The sequence below is a fragment of the Salvelinus fontinalis genome, chromosome 22, assembly GCF_029448725.1.
Source record: "Salvelinus fontinalis isolate EN_2023a chromosome 22, ASM2944872v1, whole genome shotgun sequence".
Classification (NCBI taxonomy): Eukaryota; Metazoa; Chordata; class Actinopteri; order Salmoniformes; family Salmonidae; genus Salvelinus; species Salvelinus fontinalis.
Window position 1 is genome coordinate 4,247,702 of NC_074686.1, and position 25,000 is coordinate 4,272,701.

A 25,000-nucleotide genomic window follows, 5' to 3' on the forward strand; every position below is an offset into this window, starting at 1 on the left:
CATAATGCCTCTCTGGCACGCTGCTTGATGTGGTGCCTAAGTCTGATATACCCCAAACAGCAAGGGCCCGTTTCGTATTCACAGTGGATACGTCCCAAATGGCACCCTATTCCCTATGTAGTGCAGTACTTTTGACCATAGCCCTATGGCCCTGGTTAAAAGTAGTGCAGCTATAGACAGTAGGGAATAGGGGATCATTTGGGAGCTAGCCCAAGAACTCAAATGAGCCCTGTCTTTTGTTGTTTATGACATTTAAACATGATTTTCATTATGGATAAATTATGAAAGGGCTTCTATGTATAAATCATGTGAGGTTTCTATGTGTAAATGGTTAGGGACAGATGTTTTCCTTGTCCATGTGAAACTACCACTCATCATTGATTAGGGTTGCCTCCCAAATAGTTTGGGAGAGTGGGGTAAGTTGACGTTTTTCACATTCAGCGTCACTCCTTCAAGGAAAATATAGTATTATTTCTAACCGATATCTACATATAGTTCAGGATGTTGCGTATCCCTGGAAATAATCGGAATTGATGTAAACATTACAGTTTTGAAAACATAGGTTGTCCCAAAAAAAGTTTTCTCTTGGGACTACTTACCTCGGGTATGGGGTAAATTGAGTCGCGGGACAGGGTAAGTTAAGCCACCTACATTTCTGTACTGAATTAAATACCTCTACCTTTTTAAAACCATGTCTATCTTTATTTCTCAAACACAATTCAACAAAATCACAATATATATTTTTTTATTTTCATAATTTTCATAATATTTTAACACAGGCTTAACACCTAAAAAACACTTTGTACTTTTTAAACACTTTTAACATGTGCCTGGCCCTTTTGTTACCTCATATCCCAGCGATAATGCCTTACATGACACCTGGGAAGAAAACACTTACATTTGCTCAACCATTGGCTCTACTTACCTCATGGCCATTGGAACTTACCCCAAGGCAAACATTTTGACTATATTAGCCCATGCAGCTTCAAGGATGTTTAAATCAAATCAAAAATCTCATTTGATATGTCACATGCGCCAAATACAACAGGTGTAGACTTTACCGTAAAATGCTTAGTTACGAGCCCTTAACCAACAATGCAGTTAGAAATAGAGTTAAGAAAATATTTATTAAATCAACTTAAGTAAAAATAAAAAGTAACACAATAACAATAACAATGCTATATACAGGGGGTACCGGCACGGAGTCAATGTGTGGGGGTACAGGTTAGTCGAGGTAATTTGTACATGTAGGTAGGGATAAAGTGATTATCAATCAATCAATCAATTTTATTTTATATAGCCCTTCGTACATCAGATAATATCTCGAAGTGCTGTACAGAAACCCAGCCTAAAACCCCAAACAGCTAGAATGCAGGTGTAGAAGCACGGTGGCTAGGAAAAACTCCCTAGAAAGGCCAAAACCTAGGAAGAAACCTAGAGAGGAACCAGGCTATGAGGGGTGGCCAGTCCTCTTCTGGCTGTGCCGGGTGGAGATTATAACAAAACTATGCCAAGATGTTCAAAAATGTTCATAAGTGACAAGCATGGTCAAATAATAATCATGAATAATTTTCAGTTGGCTTTTCATAGCTGATCATTAAGAGTTGAAAAACAACAGGTCTGGGACAGGTGGCGGTTCCATAACCGCAGGCAGAACAGCTGAAACTGGAATAGCAGCAAGGCCAGGCGACTGGGGACAGCAAGGAGTCACCACGGGCGGCAGTCCCGACGCATGGTCCAGGGCCCAGGTCCTCCGAGAGAAAGAAAGAGAGAAGGAGAAAATTAGAGAGAGCCAAGATTTTCAAAATGTTCATAAATGACAAGCATGGTCAAATAATAATCAGGAATAAATCTCAGTTGGCTTTTCATAGCCGATCATTAAGAGTTGAAAACAGCAGGTCTGGGACAGGTAGGGGTTCCATAACCGCAGGCAGAAGAGTTGAAACTGGAATAGCAGCAAGGCCAGGCGGACTGGGGGCAGCAAGGAGTCACCACGGCCGGTAGTCCCGACGTATGGTCCTAGGGCCCAGGTCCTCCGAGAGAAAGAGAGAAGGAGAAAATTAGAGAGAGCCAAGATTTTCAAAATGTTCATAAATGACAAGCATGGTCAAATAATAATCAGGAATAAATCTGTTGGCTTTTCATAGCCGATCATTAAGAGTTGAAAACAGCAGGTCTGGGACAGGTAGGGGTTTCGTAACCGCAGGCAGAAACAGTTGAAACTGGAATAGCAGCAAGGCCGGGCGGACTGGGGACAGCAAGGTGTCAGCATGCCCGGTAGTCCTGACGTATGGTCCTAGGGCTCAGGTTCTCAGAGAGAAAGAGAGCATGAGAGAATTAGAGAGAGCATACTTAAATTCACACAGGACACTGGATAAGACAGGAGAAGTATTCCAGGTATAACCAACTGACCCTAGCCCCCCGACACATAAACTACTGCAGCATAAATACTGGAGGCTGAGACAGGAGCGGTCAGGAGACACTGTGGCCCCATCCGAAGAAACCCCCGGACAGGGCCAAACATGCATAGATGCATAGATAATAAACAGCGAGTAGCAGCAGTGTAAAAACTCGGGGGGTAGAAGCTGTTAAGGAGCCTTTTGGACCTAGACTTGGCGCTCTGCTACCATTTGCCGTGGAAAAGGTGTTGTTGTGCACTCTTCCCGAATCAAATCAAATGAAGCCCTTCTTACATCAGCTGATCTCTCAAAGTGCTGTACAGAAACCCCGCCTAAAACCCCCATACAGAAAGCAATGCAGGTGTAGAAGCACGGTGGCTAGGAAAAACTCCCTAAAAAGGCCAGAACCTCGGAAAAAACCTAGAGAGGAACCAGGCTATGAGGGGTGGCCATTCCTCTTCTGGCTGTGCCGGGTGAAGATTATAACAGAACATGGCCAAGATGTTCATAGATGACCAGCAGGTCAAATAATAATAATCAGTGGTTGTCGAGGGTGCAACAGCTCAGCACCTCAGGAGTAAATGTCAGTTGGCTTTTCATAGCTGATCATTGAGAGTATCTCTACCGCTCCTGCTGTCTCTAGAGAGTTGAAAACAGCAGGTCTGGGACAGGTAGCACGTCCGATGAACATGTCAAGGTTCCATAGCCGCAGGCAGAACAGTTGAAACTGGAGCAGCAGCACGGCCAGGTGGACTGGGGACAGCGAGTAGTCTTCAAGCCAGGTAGTCCTGAGGCATGATCCTAGGGCTCAGGTCCTCCGAGAGAGAAAGAGAGAGAGAGAATTAGAGAGAGCATACTTAAATTCACACAGGACACCGGATAAGACAGGAGAAATACTCCAGATATAACAGACTGACCCTAGCCCCCTGACACATAAACTACTGCAGCATAAATACTGGAGGCTGAAACAGGAGGGGTCTTGAGACACTGTGGACCCATCCGACGATACCCCCGGACAGGGCCAAACAGGCAGGATATGACTCCACCCACTTTGCCAAAGCACAGCCCCCACACCACTAGAGGAATATCTTCAACCACCAACTTGCCATCCTGAGACAAGGCCGAGTATAGCCCACGAAAATCTCCGCCACGGCACAACACAAGGGGGGGTGCCAATCCCGACCAGGAAGATCACGTCAGTAACTCAACCCACTCAAGTGACGCACCCCTCCTAGGGACGGCATGGAAGAGCACCAGTAAGCCAGTGACTCAGCGCCTGTAATAGGGTTAGAGGCAGAGAATCCCAGTGGAGATAGGGGAACCGGCCAGGCAGTACTGAAGAGACTAGTCTTCAATAAAGACTTAAAGGTTGAGACCGAGTCTGCGTCTCTCACATGGGTAGGCAGACCATTCCATAAAAATTGAGCTCTATAGGAGAAAGCCCTGCCTCCAGCTGTTTGCTTAGAAATTCTAGGGACAAGAAGGAGGCCTGCGTCTTGTGACCGTAGCGTACGTGTAGGTATGTACGACAGGACCAAATCAGAAAGATAGGTAGGAGCAAGCCCATGTAATGCTTTATAGGTTAGCAGTAAAACTTTTAATTCAGACATCGCCTTAACAGGAAGCCAGTGTAGAGAGGCTAGCACTGGAGTAATATGATCAAATTTTTGGGTTCTAGTCAAGATTCTAGCAGCCGTGTTTAGCACTAACTGAAGTTTATTTAGTGTTTTATCCAGGGAGCCGGAAAGTAGAGCATTGCAGTAGTCTAACCTAGAAGTGACAAAATAATGGATACATTTTTGGACAGAACGTTTCTGATTTTTGCAATGTTACGTAGATGGAAAAAGCTGTCCTTGAAACAGTCTTGATATGTTCATCAAAAGAGAGATCAGGGTCCAGAGTAACGCCGAGGTCCTTCTCAAATAAAACTGTGCTGACTGTACAACCATCAAGATTAATTGTCAGATTCAACAGAAGATCTCTTTGTTTCTTGGGACCTAGAACAGGCATCTCTGTTTTGTCCGAGTTTAAAAGTAGAACATTTGCAGCCAACCACTTCCTTATGTCTGAAACACAGGCTTCCAACGACGGCTGTCTTGGTGTGTTTGAACCATAATAGTTTGTTGGTGATGTGGACACCAAGGAACTTGAAACTCTCGACCCGCTCCACTACAGCCCCCTCGATGTGAATGGGGGCGTGTTCAGCCCTCCTTTTCCTATAGTCCACAATCAGCTCCTTTTGTCTTGCTCATGTTGAGGGAGACGTTGTTGTCATAGCACCACACTGCCATGTCTCTGACCTCCTCCCTATAGGCTGATCGTTGTCGTTGACACTGTTGTGTCGTCAGCAAACTTAATGATTGTGTTGGAGTCGTGCTTGGCCATGCAGTCGTCGGTGAACAGGGAGTACAGGAGGGGACTAAACACGCACCCCTGAGGGGCCCCCGTGTTGAGGATCAGTGTGGCAGATGTGTTGTTGTGTACCCTTTCCACCTGGGGGCGGCCCGTCAGGAAGTCCAGGGTCCAGTTGCAGAGGGAGGTGTTTAGTCCCAGGGAACTTAGCTTAGTGATGAGCTTTGTGGGCACTATGGTGTTGAACGCTGAGCTGTAGTCAATGAACAGCATTCTCACATAGGTGTTTCTTTTGTCCAGGTGGAAAATGGCAGTGTGGAGTGCAATAGAGATTGCTTCATCTGTGGATCTGTTGGGGCGGTATGCAAATTGGAGTGGGTCTAGGGTTTTCCAGATGATAGTGTTGATGTGAGCCATGACCAGCCTTTCAAAGCACTTCATGGCTATCGACGTGTTTGCTACGGGTCGGTAGTCATTTAGGCAGGTTACTTTCACTTTCTTGAGCACAGGGACTATGGTGGTCTGCTTGAAACATTACAGACTCAGTCAGGGAGAGGTTGAAAATGTCAGTAAAGACAATTGCCAGTTGGTCAGCGCATGCTCTGAGTACACGTCCGGGTAATCCGTCTGGCCGCGTGGCCTTGTGAATGTTGACCTGTATAAAGGTCTTGCTCACATTGGCTACGGAGAGCGTGATCACACAGTCGTCCAGAACAGCTGGTGCTCTTAGGCATGCTTCAGTGTTATCTGCCTCGAAGCGAGCATAAAAGGCATTTAGCTCGTCTGGTAGGCTCGCACCACTGGGCAGCTGCAAGCGGGGTTTCTCTTTGTCGTCCGTAATAGTTTTCAGCATCCGACCACTTCCGTATTGAGCGAGTCATTGGTACTTCCTGCTTTAGTCTTTGCTTGTAAACAGGAATCAGGAGTATAGAATTATGGTCAGATTTGCCAAATGGAGGGGGAGGGAGAGCTTTGTACGCGTCTCTGTGTGTGGAGTAAAGGTGGTCTAGAGTTTTTTTTTCTCTCTGGTTGCACATGTGACATGCTGGTGGAAATACATTTTTAAAAAAACAGCTAAATGTATATTATCTCTGTTGTCGTTCAGCCAAGACATTACAGTTTTGAATATCCCGCTGGTAGGATAGTCTCGAACGGAGATCATCCAGTTTATTTTCCAATGATTGCACGTTGGCCAATAGAACGGATGGTAGAAGCAGGTTCCCCACTCGCTGATGAATTCTCACAAGGCACCCCGATCTCCGCCCCCTGTATTTCCGTCTTTTCTTCACGTGAATGACAGGGATTTGGGCCTGGTCTCTGGGAAGAAGTATACGCTTCCCGTCGGACTCATTAAAGAAGAAATCTTCATCCATTTCGAGGTGAGTAGTCGCTGTTCTGATATCCAGAAGCTCTTTTCGGTCATAAGAGATGGTAGCATCAACATTATGTACAAAATAACTAACCAACAATGTGAAGAAACACACAAAATAGCACCGTTGGCGCCATTGTTAGGACCTCATATTGAAGCTTATAGAGACCCCAACTGATGTATAGAACAATACTTAAAATGATCTACGTTGGTTTAGATACAAGCATCGTGAAACCTCTAACACAATAAATGATTTTGATTTGGTGAAAATTATTTTTCTGTACCTGACTTGATTGCCTCTTTTTCCATGTGGTTTCTTCCTTGACAAAATCCATGAAATTATGACCTCTTCCTAAATATTTGGTAAAATTATACATTTTGTGTATGATTTCCTAGAAACAAGGGTGGCTCAACTTACCCCTTTGGCTCAACTAACCCACTCTCCCCTACCCTATTAACTATATAGTGCACTACTTTTGACCAAGGCCCATAGGGCTCTCATCAAAAGTAGTGGACTATATAGGGAATAGGCTGCCATTTGGAATTGTAACACATCCTAGGACCTTTATACTTGTTGGGAGCTTTGTTGTGTTGTCACCTGAACCCCAGAGTGCTTTGGGTCCTGTCCCCACTAGGGCCATGTCTCCAATAGAGGGCAGTGTGAGTTGACATGTAGGCTACTGGAACACCACACTGTACTGCACCACACTCTACTGATGGTTTTGTCCACTCCGCTCTACAGACTTGTAATTGGTGGAATAGCAGTAGAGAAGCACTTCATGAGTCAGAGGAGGGCACAATTCTACCATCTAACTCTCAGAAAATGGGAAAACAAATATTTTACCATTCCCCTGCTGCATAGTTTTAGCCTTGCAATGGGTGTCCATAGTGTGCCTGCACGGGCTCCATATTTTTTTCCACGTTCGCTGCTCTCTCAGGGGAGGCATGGATGCCGGGTGACTCATGTTGAATGGAACACACACAATTGACCTTCTAAAGGCAAAGGAATCACTTTGTGATCACTTTTTTTTCCATTAAGGTTCGCACAGTTGGGAAGTGTTTTGTGACCCCTGAGGAAAAGGGAGTGAGAGCTGCAGGATTATGGACTTTCTCAGGTGTCAGTACTCTGCAGGAGTTTGTTTCGTTCTGAACAGAACCATTCTTTTTTCGTTCTATTCCACTGTTCTGAACTGCAAAATAAAGTTCTGAACCTTTTCCATCCCCCAAAAAAGTAGCTGTTTATATCGTTCCTTTTTAAACCTCTGAAATGAATTTTTTTTGTACATTTAGCTCAACACTAAGTTACTTCACCAAGCTATAGTTGTTTACATGCGCGATGGCCAGACAAGTGTAGGGCGCGAGATGCGATTGAAATTTTGCGGATGGAGAAAGAGCAAGAGAGGGTGGAGCGGGAGGCTTGGCTTGGCTTGAAGCACTGGGCGTCTTGTTATGACATGCAATATCTGATTTAGGCCCACAGAATTACACCGACGGAGGAGCAGCTTCTATGGAAAAACTTTGAATGTCTTTGAACTTCCAACAGTTGGCTTAATGTTGGACCAGTGCTAGCTAGCTAGCTTACAAGCTTGTGTGTGCAGAGTGGCACCAGAATTAAAAACACAACTTTAGTAGTTAATAAATCTAATGTGAAATGTGATATCTATAGTATCCTTAACATGCATTGAAAAAGTGTATTATTATTCTGTCATTAAAAAAACTCTTCCCTAATTTCTGAATCACGCCTGTAACTTCAGTAGGCTATGCTTCAGAGGGGGAGAGGCAGATACCCTACACACGTGTACACACACACTGGCAAAGACTTTCAGCTGGCAGGCAGACACTGGAATAAGTTTCTGAGTGACAGAGTGAAGGCTTTGCGTAGGCACTTTGTTTTACGTTTTTGGTGGGACCGAAAAAAAGCCTGGAATGTAAAAAAAACATTATTAACCGGTTCCCATACTCCCATAAAATAATGTTTCTGTTCCGGAACAGTATAGATCACTTTCGTTCCCGCTTCTGATTCTGTTCCCTGAATCATTTCCAACCCCTGGTACTCTTTTTTTGTTTTTTTACCTGTCTTTTATACTGTCTGCAAGAGGCGTTAAGAACAGTGTGCCATACGCATCTGTCTTTGGTATGTAATTCATATTTGGAATGGGTGTTTTCCCTGACCAGGTGTCTGTTATAACTGTCTTTTTCCTGGCCCGGTCACATGGTCTATAATCAACAAAATCTTAATGTTTTTCAATTGTGTTAAAAGCTAAAAGACACTGCCCCTTTTGTGTGCTGTTTCTCGGGGACTGGTTTCCCCCCAGGCTAGGTCTGTTTCGGCTTTTGAATGTAGACGGCATGTGGTTCCTGGCACCACTATTCTGGAACTCCCCGATTATCTGTCAGCTACTATCATCTCCTTCAGTGGGCCCTTTGCCTCTCTCACCCAACTGGTTACTACTCATTTACCTAACAGCTCAGCGGTTAGCTATGCCAACTTTCTCTTTTAAACATTGAGGCAGATATTTTCTATTTCAAATCCCAGCTGTGTTCCAAATGTCTGTGGTTCTCACAGAGTCCCAAAGATAAGTGCATTACTAATTAAAAACTGTCATTACATTCCATTTATTGAGTAATGGTGAGCCTTCCTTTGCAACGGCTTCACCATGGTAGGGCTTGTGTCTGCACTGATCATGCGTAAATGAGAGACTAGGGCTTCATCCCAAATGGCACCCTATTCCCTACATAGGGCATTACTTTTGACCAGTGCCCTATGGGCCCATCAAAAGTAGTGCCCTATTTAGGGAATAGGGTGCCATTTGGGTCGCTACCTAGAGATGTTGTTATGCAATCTTATGCAATTAGTGCACTACTTTTGACCAGGGCCCTGGTCAAAAGTAGTGCACTGTATAGGGAATATGGTGCCAATTGAGACACAGACACTGTCCTCCTTTAGAATAGGTACTAAATCAAGCTGTGCTACTGTTACAATGTCACATTAAGTGGCATGCTACATCTCTGTGAAATGTTTCACTGGTACAAAACCAAGCTCACTGAAAAACACTACAAGACATTCACTAATCTGCACCATATATGCAGTCTGGTCAGTCCCAACTTGAAGTATGTGGGGCCCTATTATCCCCATAATTGATATTTACCAGATTTCGCTTTGCAGAAAACCTGATTTGATGACCAGTTTGTGAGAAGAAGTGTCATTTCAGTGCATTGAAGAATGGTGAAACATGTTTTGTTATGAACAAGCAATTTCATGAAAGTCTCGTCCACCAGCAGGCTCTCGGGAAGCAATTGAGCCTAGGGACGAGGTTACGAAAGTACAAGTGACAACAAAAATGTACCTACAGTACACTCTAACAACCCTTGGTTACAGTATAGGTATGCCAGACCCCACAGCTAAGCGGTTCTGAGAATGGAGGAGGAGAATATCAGGAAGATGATGGGACAGGTCATTTATCAGAGGAGATATTATCTCCTTTTGCTTTCACTCAGGCCGCATCCCAAGTGTCAACCTATGGCGACACCCTGAAGTGGTTCGAACAGAATTTGTGCATTTTTGAAGGATGTAGGCGTAGGTCTGTTTCAAATGGTATAAACCTACAGTATATGAACTGTAACTAGGCGTGGCTACCTGTGTGAATAAGAACTTTGGTGCCATGCTGTGCGGGGTTCACTCAGTGGCTGATTGGCCATTTGCCAGCTGGGTTGGACCATTTTTTTGTTGGGTGGTCAAAATTGACACACACAAAAAATATTTTTTTCTATAAAAGTGAAACATGAGTAGACTTATATCCTGCAATTATACATATTTTGCCATGGTTTATGTTCTTATGCTATCTGAGTGACTCAAACATTATCATAAAATAATTTGGGCCCCATGCCATGCCATTTATTTTTTTGTATTCTCCCTGATTATCTAGTTTTTATTGTGGCTGTTGTTAGTTCTCAAAGATGATCTTATAAAGCTCCATTATATTTTCTACATACTTTATATCTGGTTTTAGTCATTTAAGTTTCCATTGAAAACATTTGACCTTCACTTAATGTATTCTTTTTTTAAATCATATTTTTTGGCATAGTGGCAATTATTTAGCAGTGGCGGCCCGTCGTGACCGGTGGAATAAACTTCATCCATACTCCTCTCTGAGTACGGTTGCCAAGTGCCCCTCATCCCCCGCTGACATTGCTATTTTGGGTGGTGGTGGATGGAAGCAACAGGACTGAAAGGGTGTGCCCAGGCATTGCTCAGGGGATCCATTAGGCCAGTGGTGTCAAACTCATTTTGCCCCCGGGGGCTGAATTCGGTCTTCAACGAGGTCTGAAAATGTGTTATATTTCCTCACTGTCAAAAAGTGCCAAAACATGGTCCTCTATCCATCGTTTTTGGAAATATAAACTGCGGCTACATGTTTACGAAGGTTTTGGTGGGCCACATAGGAGAAAGTCATAGCTTTTGGTCTATTCTCAGAGGATTTTTCAAAACGCATTGCTCCAGTGCCTGCTGTACTGTTTTGATGAAAAGTAATACAATCCAATAGACCTGATTTAATGCATGTTTTCTGCAGTTGTGTGCATGTCCAAGTCTAGGCTGAATAGGGTGTCGTATCTCTCCATCTCCATCCTGTCCTGAGAGAGGAAAATCTTAGCAGTCAATGGTTCCGTGATGGTTCTAACTTGGCCACCAGCTCTCTTGCATGCCAGTCTGGCTGTAGCCGGGAATCATGAACACGGTGAAGAGATCCACTGCGATATGTTGTTAGAGACTCCTTTGTTTATAATCAGTGCGTGAAATCCTCCCTCTGGCAGCAGCACCATCCCTGGTTGTTGTTCATTAGCATCAAGGATCTGCATCACTGGGCTGTGTTCATCCGAAATGACTCCCTATTCCCTATTTTGACCAAGGCCCATAGGGCTCTGGTCAAAAGTAGTGCACTTTGTAGGGAACATAGGCACTGCGCCAGAGTCCTGGGACTGGTGTGTTGTGCGAGACGAGAGTTGATAAAAGAATGGGGAGATATGCAGAGTTGAAGGTGTAGGTACTGTAGTATAGTGATAACTAAAAGTGTGACAGAACTACGTCCCAAATGACATCCTATTCCCTACATGGTGCACTACTTTTGACATGGGCCCATAGGGAATAGGGTGCCATCTGGGACGCAGGCAGAGTTGATAAAATAATGGGGAGATGGATATGCAGGGTTGAAGATGTAGGTACTGTGGAATGTATGCAATGACTCATGAAGGGTGTGATGTGATTTACATATAGGTGATCGTGTACAGTTTAGGAATTTGCTTCATATCATACTGATTAGGCTACATCATTCCATGTCATGGTTAGAATAATGAAGTAGTGTGTTTTAGTAGTTTGATACTGTAGTTCAGTGTTTTGTCAGGATGACTGCCGATACTTTACAGCTGTTGCACTATGTGGACACCTGTTTAGCAGAGGGTTTCTTCACTGTCCATTCAACGTATCTGTGTGTCTTGTTCATCCCCGACAAGAGAGTATAGCTTAGATGACTGGCTTACTGTATAGCCTCTCCCTCCCCTGTCAGAAGATTAACTCTGAGACACTATTGTTAATGGAGTCTGGCGTTGCATTAGTGTGATTGTACATCCGCGCCTCCCACCTCACAACTACCACTACTGTTAGGATACGTCCCTAATGGCACCTTATTTCGGTATAGTGCACTACTTTGGACCAGGGCCCATAGGGACATATTTTAGCACATATTTTACTTCCTTCTTTGCTCCTATGAGTACCCATTATGCCAACATTGACTTGAATGGGGATGCCCGTTCTATTCATTCTATATCCAATCATATCAAATCAAATGTTATTAGTCACATGCCCCGAATACAACAGGTGTAGTAGACCTTACAGTGAAATGCTTACTTACAAGCCCCTAACCAACAATGCAGTTTAAAAAATACAAATAAGAAGAAGAAATAAAAGTAACAAGTAGTTAAAGAGCAGCAGTAAAATAACAATAGCGAGGCTATATACAGAGGGTATCAGTACAGAGTCGTAGATAATAACAGGGAGTAGCAGTGGCGTAAAAGAGGGGGAGGGGCAATGCAAATAGTCTGGGTAGCCATTTGATTAGATGTTCAGGAGTCTTATGGCTGTTTAGAAGCCTCTTGGACCTAGACTTGGCGCTCCGGTACCACTTGCCGTGCGGTAGCAGAGAGAACAGTCTATGACTAGGGTGGCTGGAATCTTTGACAATTTTTAGTGCCTTCCTCTGACACCGCCTGGTATTGAGGTCCTGGATGGCAGGAAGCTTGGCCCAAGTGATGTACTGGGCCTAACGCACGAACCTCTGTAGTGCCTTGCGGTCGGAGGCCGAGCAGTTGCCATACCAGGCAGTGATGCAACCAGTCAGGATGCTCTCAATGTTGCAGCTGTAGAACCTTTTGAGGATCTGAGGACCCATACCAAATCTTTTCAGTCTCTTGAGGGGGAATAGGTTTTGTCATGCCCTCTTCACGACTGTCTTGGTGTGCTTGAACCATGATAGTTTGTTGGTGATGTGGACACCAAGGAACTTACAGCCCCGTCGATGAGAATAGAGGTGTGCTCGGTCCTCCTTTTCCTGTAGTCCACAATCATCTCCTTTGTCTTGATTGTGTTGAGTGAGAGGTTGTTGTCCTGGCACCACACGGCCAGGTCTCTGACCTCATCCCTATAGGCTCTCGTTGTTGTCGGTGATCAGGCCTACCACTGTACTGTTATCGGCAAACGTAATGATGGTGTTGGAGTTGTGCCTGGCTTTGCAGTCATGAGTGAACAGGGAGTACAGGAGGGGGCTGAGCATGCCCCTGTGTTGAGGATCAGCGTGGCGGATGTGTTGTTACCTACCCTCACCACCTGGGGGCAGCCCATCAGGAAGTCCAGGATCCAGTTGCAGAGGGAGGTGTGTAGTGCCAGGGTCCTTAGCTTAGTGATGAGTTTTGAGGGCACTGTAGTGTTGAACACTGAGCTGTTGTCAATGAATAGCATTCTCACATAGGTGTTCCTTTTGTCCAGGTGGGAAAGGGCAGTGTGGAGTGCAATAGAGATTGCATCATCTGTGGATCTGTTAAGGCGGTATGCAAATTGGAGTGGGTCTGGGGTTTCTGGGATAATGGTGTTGATGTGAGCCATGAGCAACCTTTTAAAGCACTTCATGGCTACAGACGTGAGTGCCTGTTCTTGGGCACAGAATGGTGGTCTGTTTAAAACATGTTGGTATTACAGACTCGGAGAGGTTGAAAATGTCAGTGAAGACACTTGCCAGTTGGTCAGCGCATGCTCCGAGTACACGTCCTGATCATACATCTGGCCCTGAAGCCTTTTGAATGTTGACCTGTTTAAAGGTCTTACATTGGCTGTGGAGAGCGTGATCACACAGTCGTCCTGAACAGCTGGTGCTCTCGCATGTTTCAGTGTTATTTGCCTCGAAGCGAGCATGGAAGTTGTTTAGCTCGTCTGGCAGGCTCGTGTCACTGGGCAGCTCTTGGCTGTGCTTCCCTTTGTAGTCCGTAATGGTTTGCAAGCCTTGCCACATCCGACAAGCATCGGAGCCGGTGTAGTACAATTCGATCTTAGTCCTGCATTAACACTTTGCCTGTTTGATGGTTCGTCGGAGGGCATAGCGGGATTTCTTATAAGCTTCCGTGTTAGAGTCCAGCTCCTTGAAAGCGGCAGCTCTAGCCTTTCACTTGGTGAGGATGTTGCCTGTAATCCATGGCTTCTGGTTGGGGTATGTACGTATGGTCACTGTGGGGGATGACATCATCGGTGCACTTATTGATGAAGCCAATGACTCATGTGGTTTACTTCTAAGGTAGCACATGTGGTCAGGAGTGGAGGAGAGGAGAAAGTGTGTATAAAAAGAAAAATTAAATACAACTTTTTGGGGGATATTCGAATGGTTATTATGGTGACCACGGTCATTTGGCCAATTACCTTCATCCAAAATTCCATGACCGTCACAGCCCTATATCTGAGACCCCATTTAGACCGGTGTAACAGGTAACACTCAGACCCTCTCCAGCTCTTCCATATACCCTGCAACCACAATGTGAACTGCACAGACATGTTCAAGTTGACATGTGATCTTCACATGCATTAGATATTAAATGTCATGTTCCTGGCTGCTGACTCAAATCTGGAAATATAGGGTATTCTTGTTCAGTACAGCAGTTTATACATGGTTAGCGGTAGTTAGCAGTTTGATTTAACTAGATTTGTACTATTTGATCTAGTGAAAGTGTGCAGCACAGCAACAGATTGAGAATGCGTTCTATTCATTCTATTTCTACGAGCACAGCATAGTCAGCACAATTCCCTATTGTTAAATCACTAGTAGACTAAGGGTTTTGAAGACACGTTTTACCTTATCGAAAGACTAAAATAAAGTCTTTCAAAAACTTTCTCAGCATTTTGGCTAGTAATGAGAAACGAGCCACTAATTGCAATCATGGTGTTTTATGAACACAAGATCAATAAATTAAAGATTAAGCAATTTTAAAGTCCCAGTGCAGTCAAAGCTCTGTTTTGCCTGTGTTGTAGAACAGCTGTACAACAGCTGATGAAACTATAAGAGTGAAAACATTTGATCGGTGTTATTTCCTGGTAGTTAGTCGTTGAAAATACAATCTACGCAGGAACTTCTAATCAGAAGGTTTTCATGGACAGGAGTTTCAGCTTTCCATGGTGACATCATCATGTGGTAAATTGGTTAATAGACCAATAGCAACAAGCGTTCCAAACCTCACTACCAATAACAGCTAGTTTTCAGTTTTAACCATCCCACACAAACCACTCCCAGATAGTCCTATAAAAAGTCTCTCTTGATAATTTTTTTTGTTGCTAAAAAGCCATTTTTTGCCAATGTTAATAAAAATCAATTACAGTAAGGTACTTGGTTGTTAACCAGGTACTTGGTTGTTAACCATTATACCGATCTAAAAACGGCTGCTATGGGCCTTTAAAGAGGGAGCAGTTTTTCAAGGAATGCAGTGTTGAAAATTCAGTAGAGAGTGCTGGAGCAAAGAACCAATAATAATTCCTCCTCCTTAAAGTGCTCTGAGGGACATACTGTTCCCCTACTAGACTCACATGTGCATACGCATACACACATGTGCTCCATGTATGTTCAACATGTTTTCTCAGTTTTGTGAAACACTCCCTGGAGTTTGGACGGTCTATATGTCATTTTTCTCTCTCTCTCTTTAAGCAGTAGTTTGCCCCCCTCTTTGGATATTCAAACGTGAGTGTGTAAGCTTCAGCAAAATATACTGTAAAAACCTAAATGTCACTGAGTGCAAGAGATGTGCTCTGGATTGGCTGTAGAGGTTTGCACTAAGATGAGTGAATGTCTGGCTGTCGCGGACTGTACAGGACAGGGTGTCTCCTATGTGTTCATGTGTTGGAGCCCAGCCCACTCTGCCTAGATCTCTGCTTCCAGCAGCCAAAGGGGGAGTGGCAGAGCTCTGGTGGGGGTGTCCCCTTTAGGCAGACAGTGTACAAACACATGTGCCATGGTGCGGCAGAGGTGTGTCACTCCTGGCTCTCTTGCTAGCTCGCCTGCTGAGCTTCCTTCTTTTTTTCCCTGCATCCCGCGTGTGCACACACCCCCTTCGCCTTTTCCCCTTTTCTTCCCTACTCGCCTCGGCCAGGCTGTTTCTCCACCGACCAGAGAGAAGGTAGGAGGGGTTGTGGGCTTGCTTTTTGTGCCACACTGACTCAGGCACTTCGGTAGATCAGTGCCTTTTTACTTCCAAGGGAAACTGATTCATAGGGAACATTTCCTGTGTTCCGTGGGACTGAAATATATCGATTTTCCCAACACAATAGAAGAAATATGGAAACACACAAGGACAGCATCAAGACTGGAAGACTTTGTTAAAACATTTTAAGTCTTAATAGTTGGCAGCCAGTCCTGCTATTGTATAACCAGGAGTGACTGCATTCAGTTTCCTCTGCATTAAACAAAATAAGTTAATTAGTCCTTAAAAGAAAACCCAAGAGGTCAAAATGGTTGCTGGCATGGTAATGCCCCTGGCAGATCTGAGGGCCATTTATGAGCTCCTCTTTCGGGATGGCGTCATGGTGGCCAAGAAGGACAGGCGTCCCCAGTGCATGCACCCTGAGATCCAGGGGGTTGCTAACCTGAAGGTGATAAGGGCCATGGGCTCCCTCAAATCCAAAGGCTTTGCGCGGGAGACCTTTGCATGGAAGCATTCCTACTGGTACCTCACCAACGAGGGCATCGTGTACCTGCGGGACTACTTGCGTCTGCCACCTGAGATCGTGCCCTCCTCCCTGCAGCGCGTGCGTCGCCCCGCGTCCACCCTGGACATGATGCGTCGGGCCAGCCGTGGAGTGGTCCAGACCGTGGAGGGCCCCCCCTTCTACTCCCCCAAACCCAGGGTCGGACAGGAGAGCCAGCAGGGCATGATAGACCGCCAGGGCTACCGCCACAAGAGGGGACTCCCCGGCGAGGAGGAGGCCTCGGGTGAGAGGCCCGCGATGAGGTTCAGGGGCTCCTACCAGGGCCGCGGCCGCGGACCTGTAGGGGAGCCTGGAGCTGAGACCCAGACTTTCTTCAGAAGAGGCCAAGGTTTCCACAGAGAGGAACAGCGTGTGCCAGAAGAGGGCCAGAGGAGAGGCTTTGCTCCACGTGGCCCTGCATATCCTCCTCCTCTGGAGGCTAGGCCTGTCAGATCCCCTGCTCCAGCCGGAGATGTCAAACCATTTGTGCCTGAAGTTCCTGCCCCTGCTCCTATTAAGCCAGAGAAGACCCAGGAAGTTGCTGTGCTCGTGCCTTTTGCAGAGATCATTGAACCAGCATTCATCCCTGCAGTGGAACCAGAGGCCCAAGCCCCAGCCCTAGAATTGGAGAAAGTGGTGGAGGAGGTGACAGTTGAGGAAGTGTCATTTGAGGCCCCCATGCCTGTTGAAGAGGCTGAGCCAGAAAAGGAAGAGATCACCGCTGTGGAAGCTGCAGAGGTGCTCTCAGGTGTGTGGGAACGGGAGGAGCCAAAGCCAGTTGTGAAGGAGATAGAAGAAGCAGCTGAAGAGGCCCCAGAGCCTGAGGTGTTTGAGGTGGGTGAGGCCATTAAGGAGGAGGTCCTTGAGGCCACCGCACCTGTTGAAGAGTTTGAAGAAGAGCCCAAACAATCCACTGAAGGGTCTGCTGAAGAGTCTGCCGAAGAGTCCATCGAAGAGTCTACTGAAGAGTCCGCTGAAGAGGTGGAAGATGTTGTTGAGAAAGTGACTGCCACGGAGGTGGTGGTTGTTGAAGAAGCCGCTGTCATTCAGGCGGTGGTTGTCGAGGATGCCCCTGAAGTTTCTCCCAAAGACCTCCCACATGGTACTGATATTGAGATACTCGAAGAGCCCAAAGAAGTTGAGGAGGAACCATCCACTCAAGAGGAGCCTGAGGCCTCTTCGTCTGAGGCTTCTTATGATTCTGAGGCCTCTGAGCCTGAACCAATCACAGCTGCAGTTGCTACTGAAGCCGAGAGTGAACCAGTTACAATCACAGAAAACATTGAAGCTGAGAGTGAGCCAGCTACAACCACAGAAGGCGCCGTAGAGGCCGAAAGTAAACCAGTTACAATTACAGAAGCCATACCGGAGGTTAAGGCCTCCGTCCCATTGACCAAAGCTGACTCCACTGAGCCAGACTCTGACACTGACCTTCCCACCCCACTACCCCCAGTCACAGAGGACTTCACAGACCTCACAGAGTACCATCAGCAGACAGTGCTAGAGCACATCACTCAAGAAATACCCGCTATGGCAACCTTCAGATCTGAGATGCTACTTGAGGGAACCTCCCAGGTAGTAAGCTCCACAGTGTATTCCACAGTGTTTGAGACCCAAATCTCCCTGTCTGAGGCCTTCATGGAACCCCCCTCCATTGGAATGGCAGGCACTGTCTCACAGCTTGGACTTGAGCAAGAGGTTAGTCCTCTCTTTGGGGCTGAGTGTACTGCCCCTGTCATCCCCTCTGAGTGTCCCATCGCCTCCTCTGAGTGCCCCGTTGCCGCTCTGAAAAATTCCCTTCCCCAGGGTGACTGGGCCTTTCTCACAGAGGAACCTGAGGAGGAGGAGGAGGAGGAGGAGGAGGAGGAGGAGGAGGAGGAGGAGGAGGAGGAGGAGGAGGAGGAGGAGGTGAAGAAGATGTGGCCTGATACACTACAAGGTTTGAGCTCTTTCTAGTTAACCCTTCTTCGACTACAGTCTTTTCCTGCATCAGTGACATCACAGGCGTTTCTATGGGTACTGTTTGTTTGTGAATGTGTGGGAGGGTGATCTGTAGTTAATTAGATCCAATAACGATACAAGTAATGAACTTGTCATTTTCCATAAGGCGAAACAATAACCAGACTCTCTAAATCATATGTCACTTGCAGGATGCATGCTATAATATTCTGATACTGCACGGTTGTGGCTTGCTTGCTTTGCACTTAACTAAATGTAGTTCTTCTTGTAACATGAAATGTAATTCTCAGAACACATACACTACCGGGCAAATGTTTTAGAACACCTACTCATTCAAAGGTTTTTCATTATTTTTACTATTATTCTACATTGTAGAATAATAGTGAAGACATCAAAACTATGAAATAACACATATGGAATCATGTAGTAACCAAAAAAGTGTTAAACAAATCAAAATATATTTTATATTTGAGATTCTTCAAATAGCCACCCTTTGCCTTGATGACAGCTTTGCACACTCTTGGCATTCTCTCAACAGGCTTCATGAGATAGTCACTTGGAATCCATTTCAATTAACAGGTGTGCCTTGTTAAAAGTTAATTTGTGGATTTCTTTCCTTCTTAATGTGTTTGAGCCAATCAGTTGTGTTGTGACAAGGTTGGGGTTGTATACAGAAGATAGCCCTATTTGGTAAAAGACCAAGTCCATATTATGGTAAGAACAGCTTCAAATAAGCAAAGAGAAACGACAGTCCATCATTACTTTAAGACATGAAGGTGTGGTGTGGTTTTGCTGGTGACACTGTCTGTGGTTTATTTAGAATTCAAGGCACACGTAACCAGCATGGCTACCACAGCATTCTGCAGTGATACGCCATCCCATCTGGTTTGGGCTTAGTGGGACTATCATTTGTTTTTCAACAGGACAATGACCCAACACACCTCCAGGCTGTGTAAGGGCTATTTGCCCAAGAAGGAGAGTGATGGAGTGCTTCATCAGATGACCTGGCCTCCACAATCCCCCGACCTCAACCAAATTGAGATGTTTTGGGATGAGTCGGGCCACAGAGTGAAGGAAAAGCAGCCAACAAGTGCTAAGCATATGTGGGAATTCCTTCAACACTGTTGGAAAAGCATTCCAGGTGAAGCACATTGACAGAATGCCAAGTGTGCAAAGCTGTCATCAGGGCAAAGGGTGGCTATTTGAAGATTCTCAAATATAACATATATTTCGATGTTTGTTCAACACTTTTTTTGGTTACTACATGATTCCATATGTGTTATTTCATAGTTTGATGTCTTCACTATTATTCTACCATGTAGTAAATAGTAAAAACCCTTGAATGAGTTGGTGTTCAAAACCTTTGACCGGTAGTCTGTATGTAGCATTTAATTTTTCAATGTTATATGCCTGACCTGTTGCATGATTTGAATCATCTTTTGTGTATTTGTTTTCACTGTGTGAAATGATGTGCCATTGTACAGAGGACTGCCAAAATGCTGGAGAAATACATATTTAAAACACACAAGGATAAAACCACACAACATTCACTCCTAGTTGAGAAGATCCACTGAAAACACCACTGATTATTAGACACTAGTATCAGACTAGTAGGTAAAAACCACACAGTCTATGATGTGTTTGCACAGAGCTCAGTATCCTTACATTCAATAATTAGCCAGTGTGGCTTTGGTGCTGTTTTTGTTGCCAGCTGTGTTCAAATAAGGAATGGAGCAGTGTGCTGACCCTAAACTGTACTGTGCGTGCCTATGCCCCTCTCCCTCTTTCCCATGCTCTTTGGCTTGGCCAATGAGGCTGTAAGACTGCTCTGATCTATGTATGCTGCAAATATTTACAAACATTCTCCCTCATGCTATCACCCTCTCCCCTGCTAATGGCGAGAGGTTTGAGTGAAGAAATGAAAGAAAAGGCTATGAAGTGACTGAAGGTAACTTGTGCAATGTGGCTGGGTAGCCTAGCGCACACCTCTGTGTTGCTATGGCAGCCTTTTCGTACCAGGTCGGTTAGAAATAAAATGAGAGATTGCGCTCTTTGCTTGCTGACGTCTTGTCAAGTCTGTTTAATTGATCATGTGTTGCTCATGTTGGTTTTGTGTGGGCGTAATCTTGTTTGTATGGGGCTGCATGTTTTTGGATTCCTTAAAGTTAGCTAAGGGACCATCCATTACATGTTGTATACGTGGCACGTTAGTAGTATGCTATGTGCCTTCACTGGAAGTAGCCTATTTAGGTAACAAACAGCCTCGTCGCGAACCAGGCTTCCCTAAAACAGGAAGCCCGGTGAAGTTACATGGCAGAAATCAGCTGAAAAGGGGTTGGAACCCGGTGTAAACTCTGGGATGCTGGCCTCTTAGGCAGAGTTCCTCTGTCTAGTGTCTGTGTTTTTTGCCCATCTTAATCTTTTATTTTTAATGGCCAGTCTGAGAGATGGCTTATTCTTTGCAACTCTGCCTAGAAGGCCAGCATCCCGGAGTCACCTCTTCACTGTTGACGTTGAGACTGGTGTTTTGCGGGTACTATTTAATGAAGCTGCCAGTTGAGGACTTGTAACGCGTCTGTTTCTCAAACTACGCACTCTAATGTACTTGTCCTCTTGCTTAGTTGTGCACCGGGGCCTCCCACTCCTCTTTCTCTTCTGGTTAGAGGCAGTTTGTGCTGTTCTGTGAAGAGAGTAGTACACAGCGCTGTACCAGATCTTCAGTTTCTTGGCAATTTCTCGCAACGAATAGCCTTCATTTCTCAGAACAAGAATAGACTGACGAGTTTCAGAAGAAAGGTCTTTGTTTCTGGCCATTTTCGGCCTGTAATCGAACGCAGAAATGCTGATGCCCCAGATACTCAAGTTGTCTAAAGAAGGACAGTTTTATTGCTTCTTTATTCAGAACAACAGTTTTCAGCTGTGCTAACATACTTGCAAAATGGTTTTCTAATGATCAATCAGCCTTTTAAAATGATCAACTTGGATTAGCTAAGACAACATGCCATTGGAACACAGGAGTGGTAGTTGCTGATAATGGGCCTCTGCACACCTATGTAGATATTCCATTAAAAAATCTGCCGTTTCCAGCTGCAACAGTCATTTACAACATAAACAATGTCTGCACTGTATTTCTGATCAATTTGACATAATTTTAATGGAGATTTTTTAACATTTTCTTTCAAAAACAAGGACATTTCTAAGTGACCCCAAACTTTTGAACAGGAGTGTACATTTTACGGACACAATGTATTTTTCAATAGTTTTCTTTCTTCCCATCTATTTCTGAAGAGCATCCCGTTTTGATTTGTTTTCTATTTGCCATACATTTTTAACTGTGTTGTTTCAGAAAATTTCTGAACCTTTTATAATCTCATAGTTTCTACAGATTGTAAATTAAAGATACATTTTTTTTGCTAAAAGTATTATTTTATTGCTTGATTGACTGACTTTTCAATCCAGCAGTACTATTTGCAGTGCGATTTAATGTGAAATGCTTACTTACAAGCCCTTTCCCAATAATGCATAGTTTAAAAGTACGAAAAATGTGCAAATAAGGGAAAAAAGGATATAGTAGCACAGTAAAATAATAATAACGAGACTATATACAAGGAATACCGGTACCGAGTCAATGTGCAAGGGTACACGGTAGTTGGGGTAATTGAGGTAAAATGTACATAGAGGTAGGGGTAAAATTGAGTAGGCAATCAGGATAGATAATAAACAGAGTAGCAGCAGCGTAAGTGAAGAGTGTGAAATTGTGTCTTTGTGTGAGGTCAGTGAGTGTGCATAAAGCCAGTGCAAGATTGTCAGTGCAAATAAAAAGGTGGTCAATGCAAATTATCCAGGTAGTCATTTGATGAACTTTTCAGCAGTCTTATGGCTTGGGGGGTAGAAGCTGTTCGGGAGCTTTTTGGTCCCAGACTTGGTGATCCAGTACCGGTCGTGTAGTATAGAGGCCCTGGATGACAGGGAGCTCAACCCCTTGTAGCGTCTTGCGGTCAGATGCCAAGCAGTTTCCATACCAAGCGGTGATAAAGCCAGTCCAGATGCTCTCAATGGTGCAGCTGTCAAACTTTTTGAGGATCTGAGAGCCCATGCCAAAACCTTTCAGCTTCCTGAGGGGGAAAGAGGCATTGTCGTGCCCTCTTCACGACTGTGTTGGTGTGTTTGGACCATGATAGGTCCTTAGTGATGTGGACACCGATGAACATGAAGCTCTCGACACGCTCCACTACAGCCCGAACCTCCGTTTCCTGTAGTCCAAGATCAGCTCCTTTTATCTATTTGACATTGAGAGAGAGGTTGTTGTCCTGGCATCATCGTCGGTGATCAGGCCTACCACCATCGTGTCGTCGGAAAACGTAATTATGTTTGAGACATGCGCGGCCACGCAGTCATGGGTAAACAGGGAGTACAGGAAGAGAATAAGCACGCTCCCCTGAGGGGCCCCCGTGTTGAGGATCAGCGTGGCAGATGTGTTGTTGCCTACACTCACCACCTGGGGGCGGCCCTTCAGGAAGTCTAGGATCCAGTTGCAGAGGGAGGTGTTTAATCCCAGGGTCCTTAGCTTAGTGATGAGCTTGTAGGGCACTATGGTGTTAAAACGCTGAGCTGTTGTCAATGAACAGTATTCTCACGTAGGTGTTCCTTTTGTCCAGGTGGAAAAGGGCAATGTGCAATAGAGATCGTGTCATCTGTGGATCTTTTTGGGCGGTATGCACATTGGAGTGGGTCCAGGGTGTCTGGGATGATGATGATGATGATGATGATGGTGTTGAGCAATGTTCCCTCTAAGCTGCGCGCGTGAGGCAGAAGAAATATTAGCCTGCACAGTTTTTATTTTTATTTTACCGTTATTTTACCAGGTAAGTTGACTGAGAACACGTTCTCATTTGCAGCAACGACCTGGGGAATAGTTATAGGGGAGAGGAGGGGGATGAATGAGCCAATTGTAAACTGGGGATTATTAGGTGACCATGATGGTTTGAGGGCCAGATTGGGAATTTAGCCAGGACACCGGGGTTAACACCCCTACTCTTACGATAAGTGCCATGGGATCTTTAATGACCTCAGAGAGTCAGGACACCCGTTTAACGTCCCATCCGAAAGACGGCACCCTATACAGGACAGTGTCCCCAATCACTGCCCTGGGGCATTGGGGCATTTGGATATTAATCACAAGATTAAAACTATACAGTCGCATTGTGTAATTGAACGCCTTTTTTCTTTATGATTAAGGCGAATACAGAGCTGGAGAATTGTCAGTTCCTAACTTGGTCGCCTACGTTGTTTGCTATACACCTACGTTGTTTTTGCTTTATTGCCAGACAACAAACGAGGCACTCACCTGAACCCGACGATCCAGTGTGTGAATCCTGCAAGTCGTGACAGTTATATGTTACAATGCACTTATAGGACAATTAATGCGTTGTTGCTCAAATGTAGTTCAGAAGATGGATACCTCAAAAAAAGGCAATTGCATGGGGCGACTGCATCAATATGCATCCACACGCGACACGTCCACGTTCCCACACTCACACCCAGCGTCCACGAGCTGTAAAACTCGCTGGACTTGCTGCTGCCATCTGCTGGGTAGCAGCTCTACTCCCCAACTGTGTACAGTATGGATAAAGTTGTGATAATACCCTACATAGTTGTCATAGACACTGAAATACATGGATATTGCATTGATAAATAGACAACACAACATTCAAGTGAAAAACATGACATATTGTACATTCATGTTTATGGATACTCAGGTAGTTGTGTTTATTAAGTGGGAAAAGTAAGGTATGGGTGACTGTTTTGTTTGTCTCAGTCCTGGCCTGTGGATCCTTCCTCCACATGGCCTGTTTCAGCCCCCCCTGATATCCATGCAGCCTGAGAACTTTCCATTCTCTGCAGGCTGGTAAATGACTCCGCAAGATGTTGGGAAATGTGAGTCCATTTATTGAACACCGCTTTTTCTGCCATTTTTCCTGCTAAATGGGGCGAAGCCTCAGCTCCTACATGATGGAGCCCAGATGGGAACATGTGGCAGTTGCCGCCTTTAATCTGACCTCAACTCTGTGTTTCAGCTCAGGCTGTTGCTGCTGGAGATGTTCAATTCTAACAGTAGGGAGACGAGTGTATAAAGAGTAAATGCACACAGAGACTAGACTCTAGTAGCTAGTGGTATCATTTTCTCTCAGTTGTTGTATTGTGAATATATACTTTTTTTTTATTAGCTATTATGAAGATTGATTATGGTCGATCCTTCATGGAAGATCTGATTCAACAGGGCCAAGGTAGGACATTTTAACTACTGGTACAGTACAGTATTCTTACCAAGAGGTGTCAGCATTAGGTTTGCATTGCTAAAGCTGGGATCTAATGGTGCTAGTGTATCACATAACAGTAGTGGCATTCCATCTCTTTGTGATAAACCTGCAGCATATGGTTCACATTTAAGCTACAATATATATGCAAAAGTATGTGGACACCCCTTCAAATTTGTGGATTTGGCTATTTCATCCACACCCGTTGCTGACAGGTGTATAATATCGAGCACACAACCATGCAATCTCCATAGACAAACATTGGCAGTAGAATGGCCTTACAGAAGAGCTCAGTGACTTTCAACGTGGCACCATCATAGAATGCCACCTTTCCAAC

General features: G+C 44.9%; 2 protein-coding genes across 7 annotated transcripts in view; both read left to right on the plus strand.

Moving 5' to 3' along the window:
* LOC129819581 (plectin-like) overlaps positions 1-25,000 on the plus strand; it is a 181,250-nt gene that overhangs the window by 73,070 nt on the left and 83,180 nt on the right. The gene's annotated exons all lie outside the window — the stretch shown is intronic.
* On the plus strand, positions 15,017-18,241 carry LOC129820357 (retinitis pigmentosa 1-like 1 protein; the record flags this gene model as incomplete). Its single annotated transcript, XM_055877424.1, has 1 exon — positions 15,017-18,241. A coding segment is annotated over exon 1 (2,091 nt), but the record flags the coding sequence as incomplete, so codon positions are not given.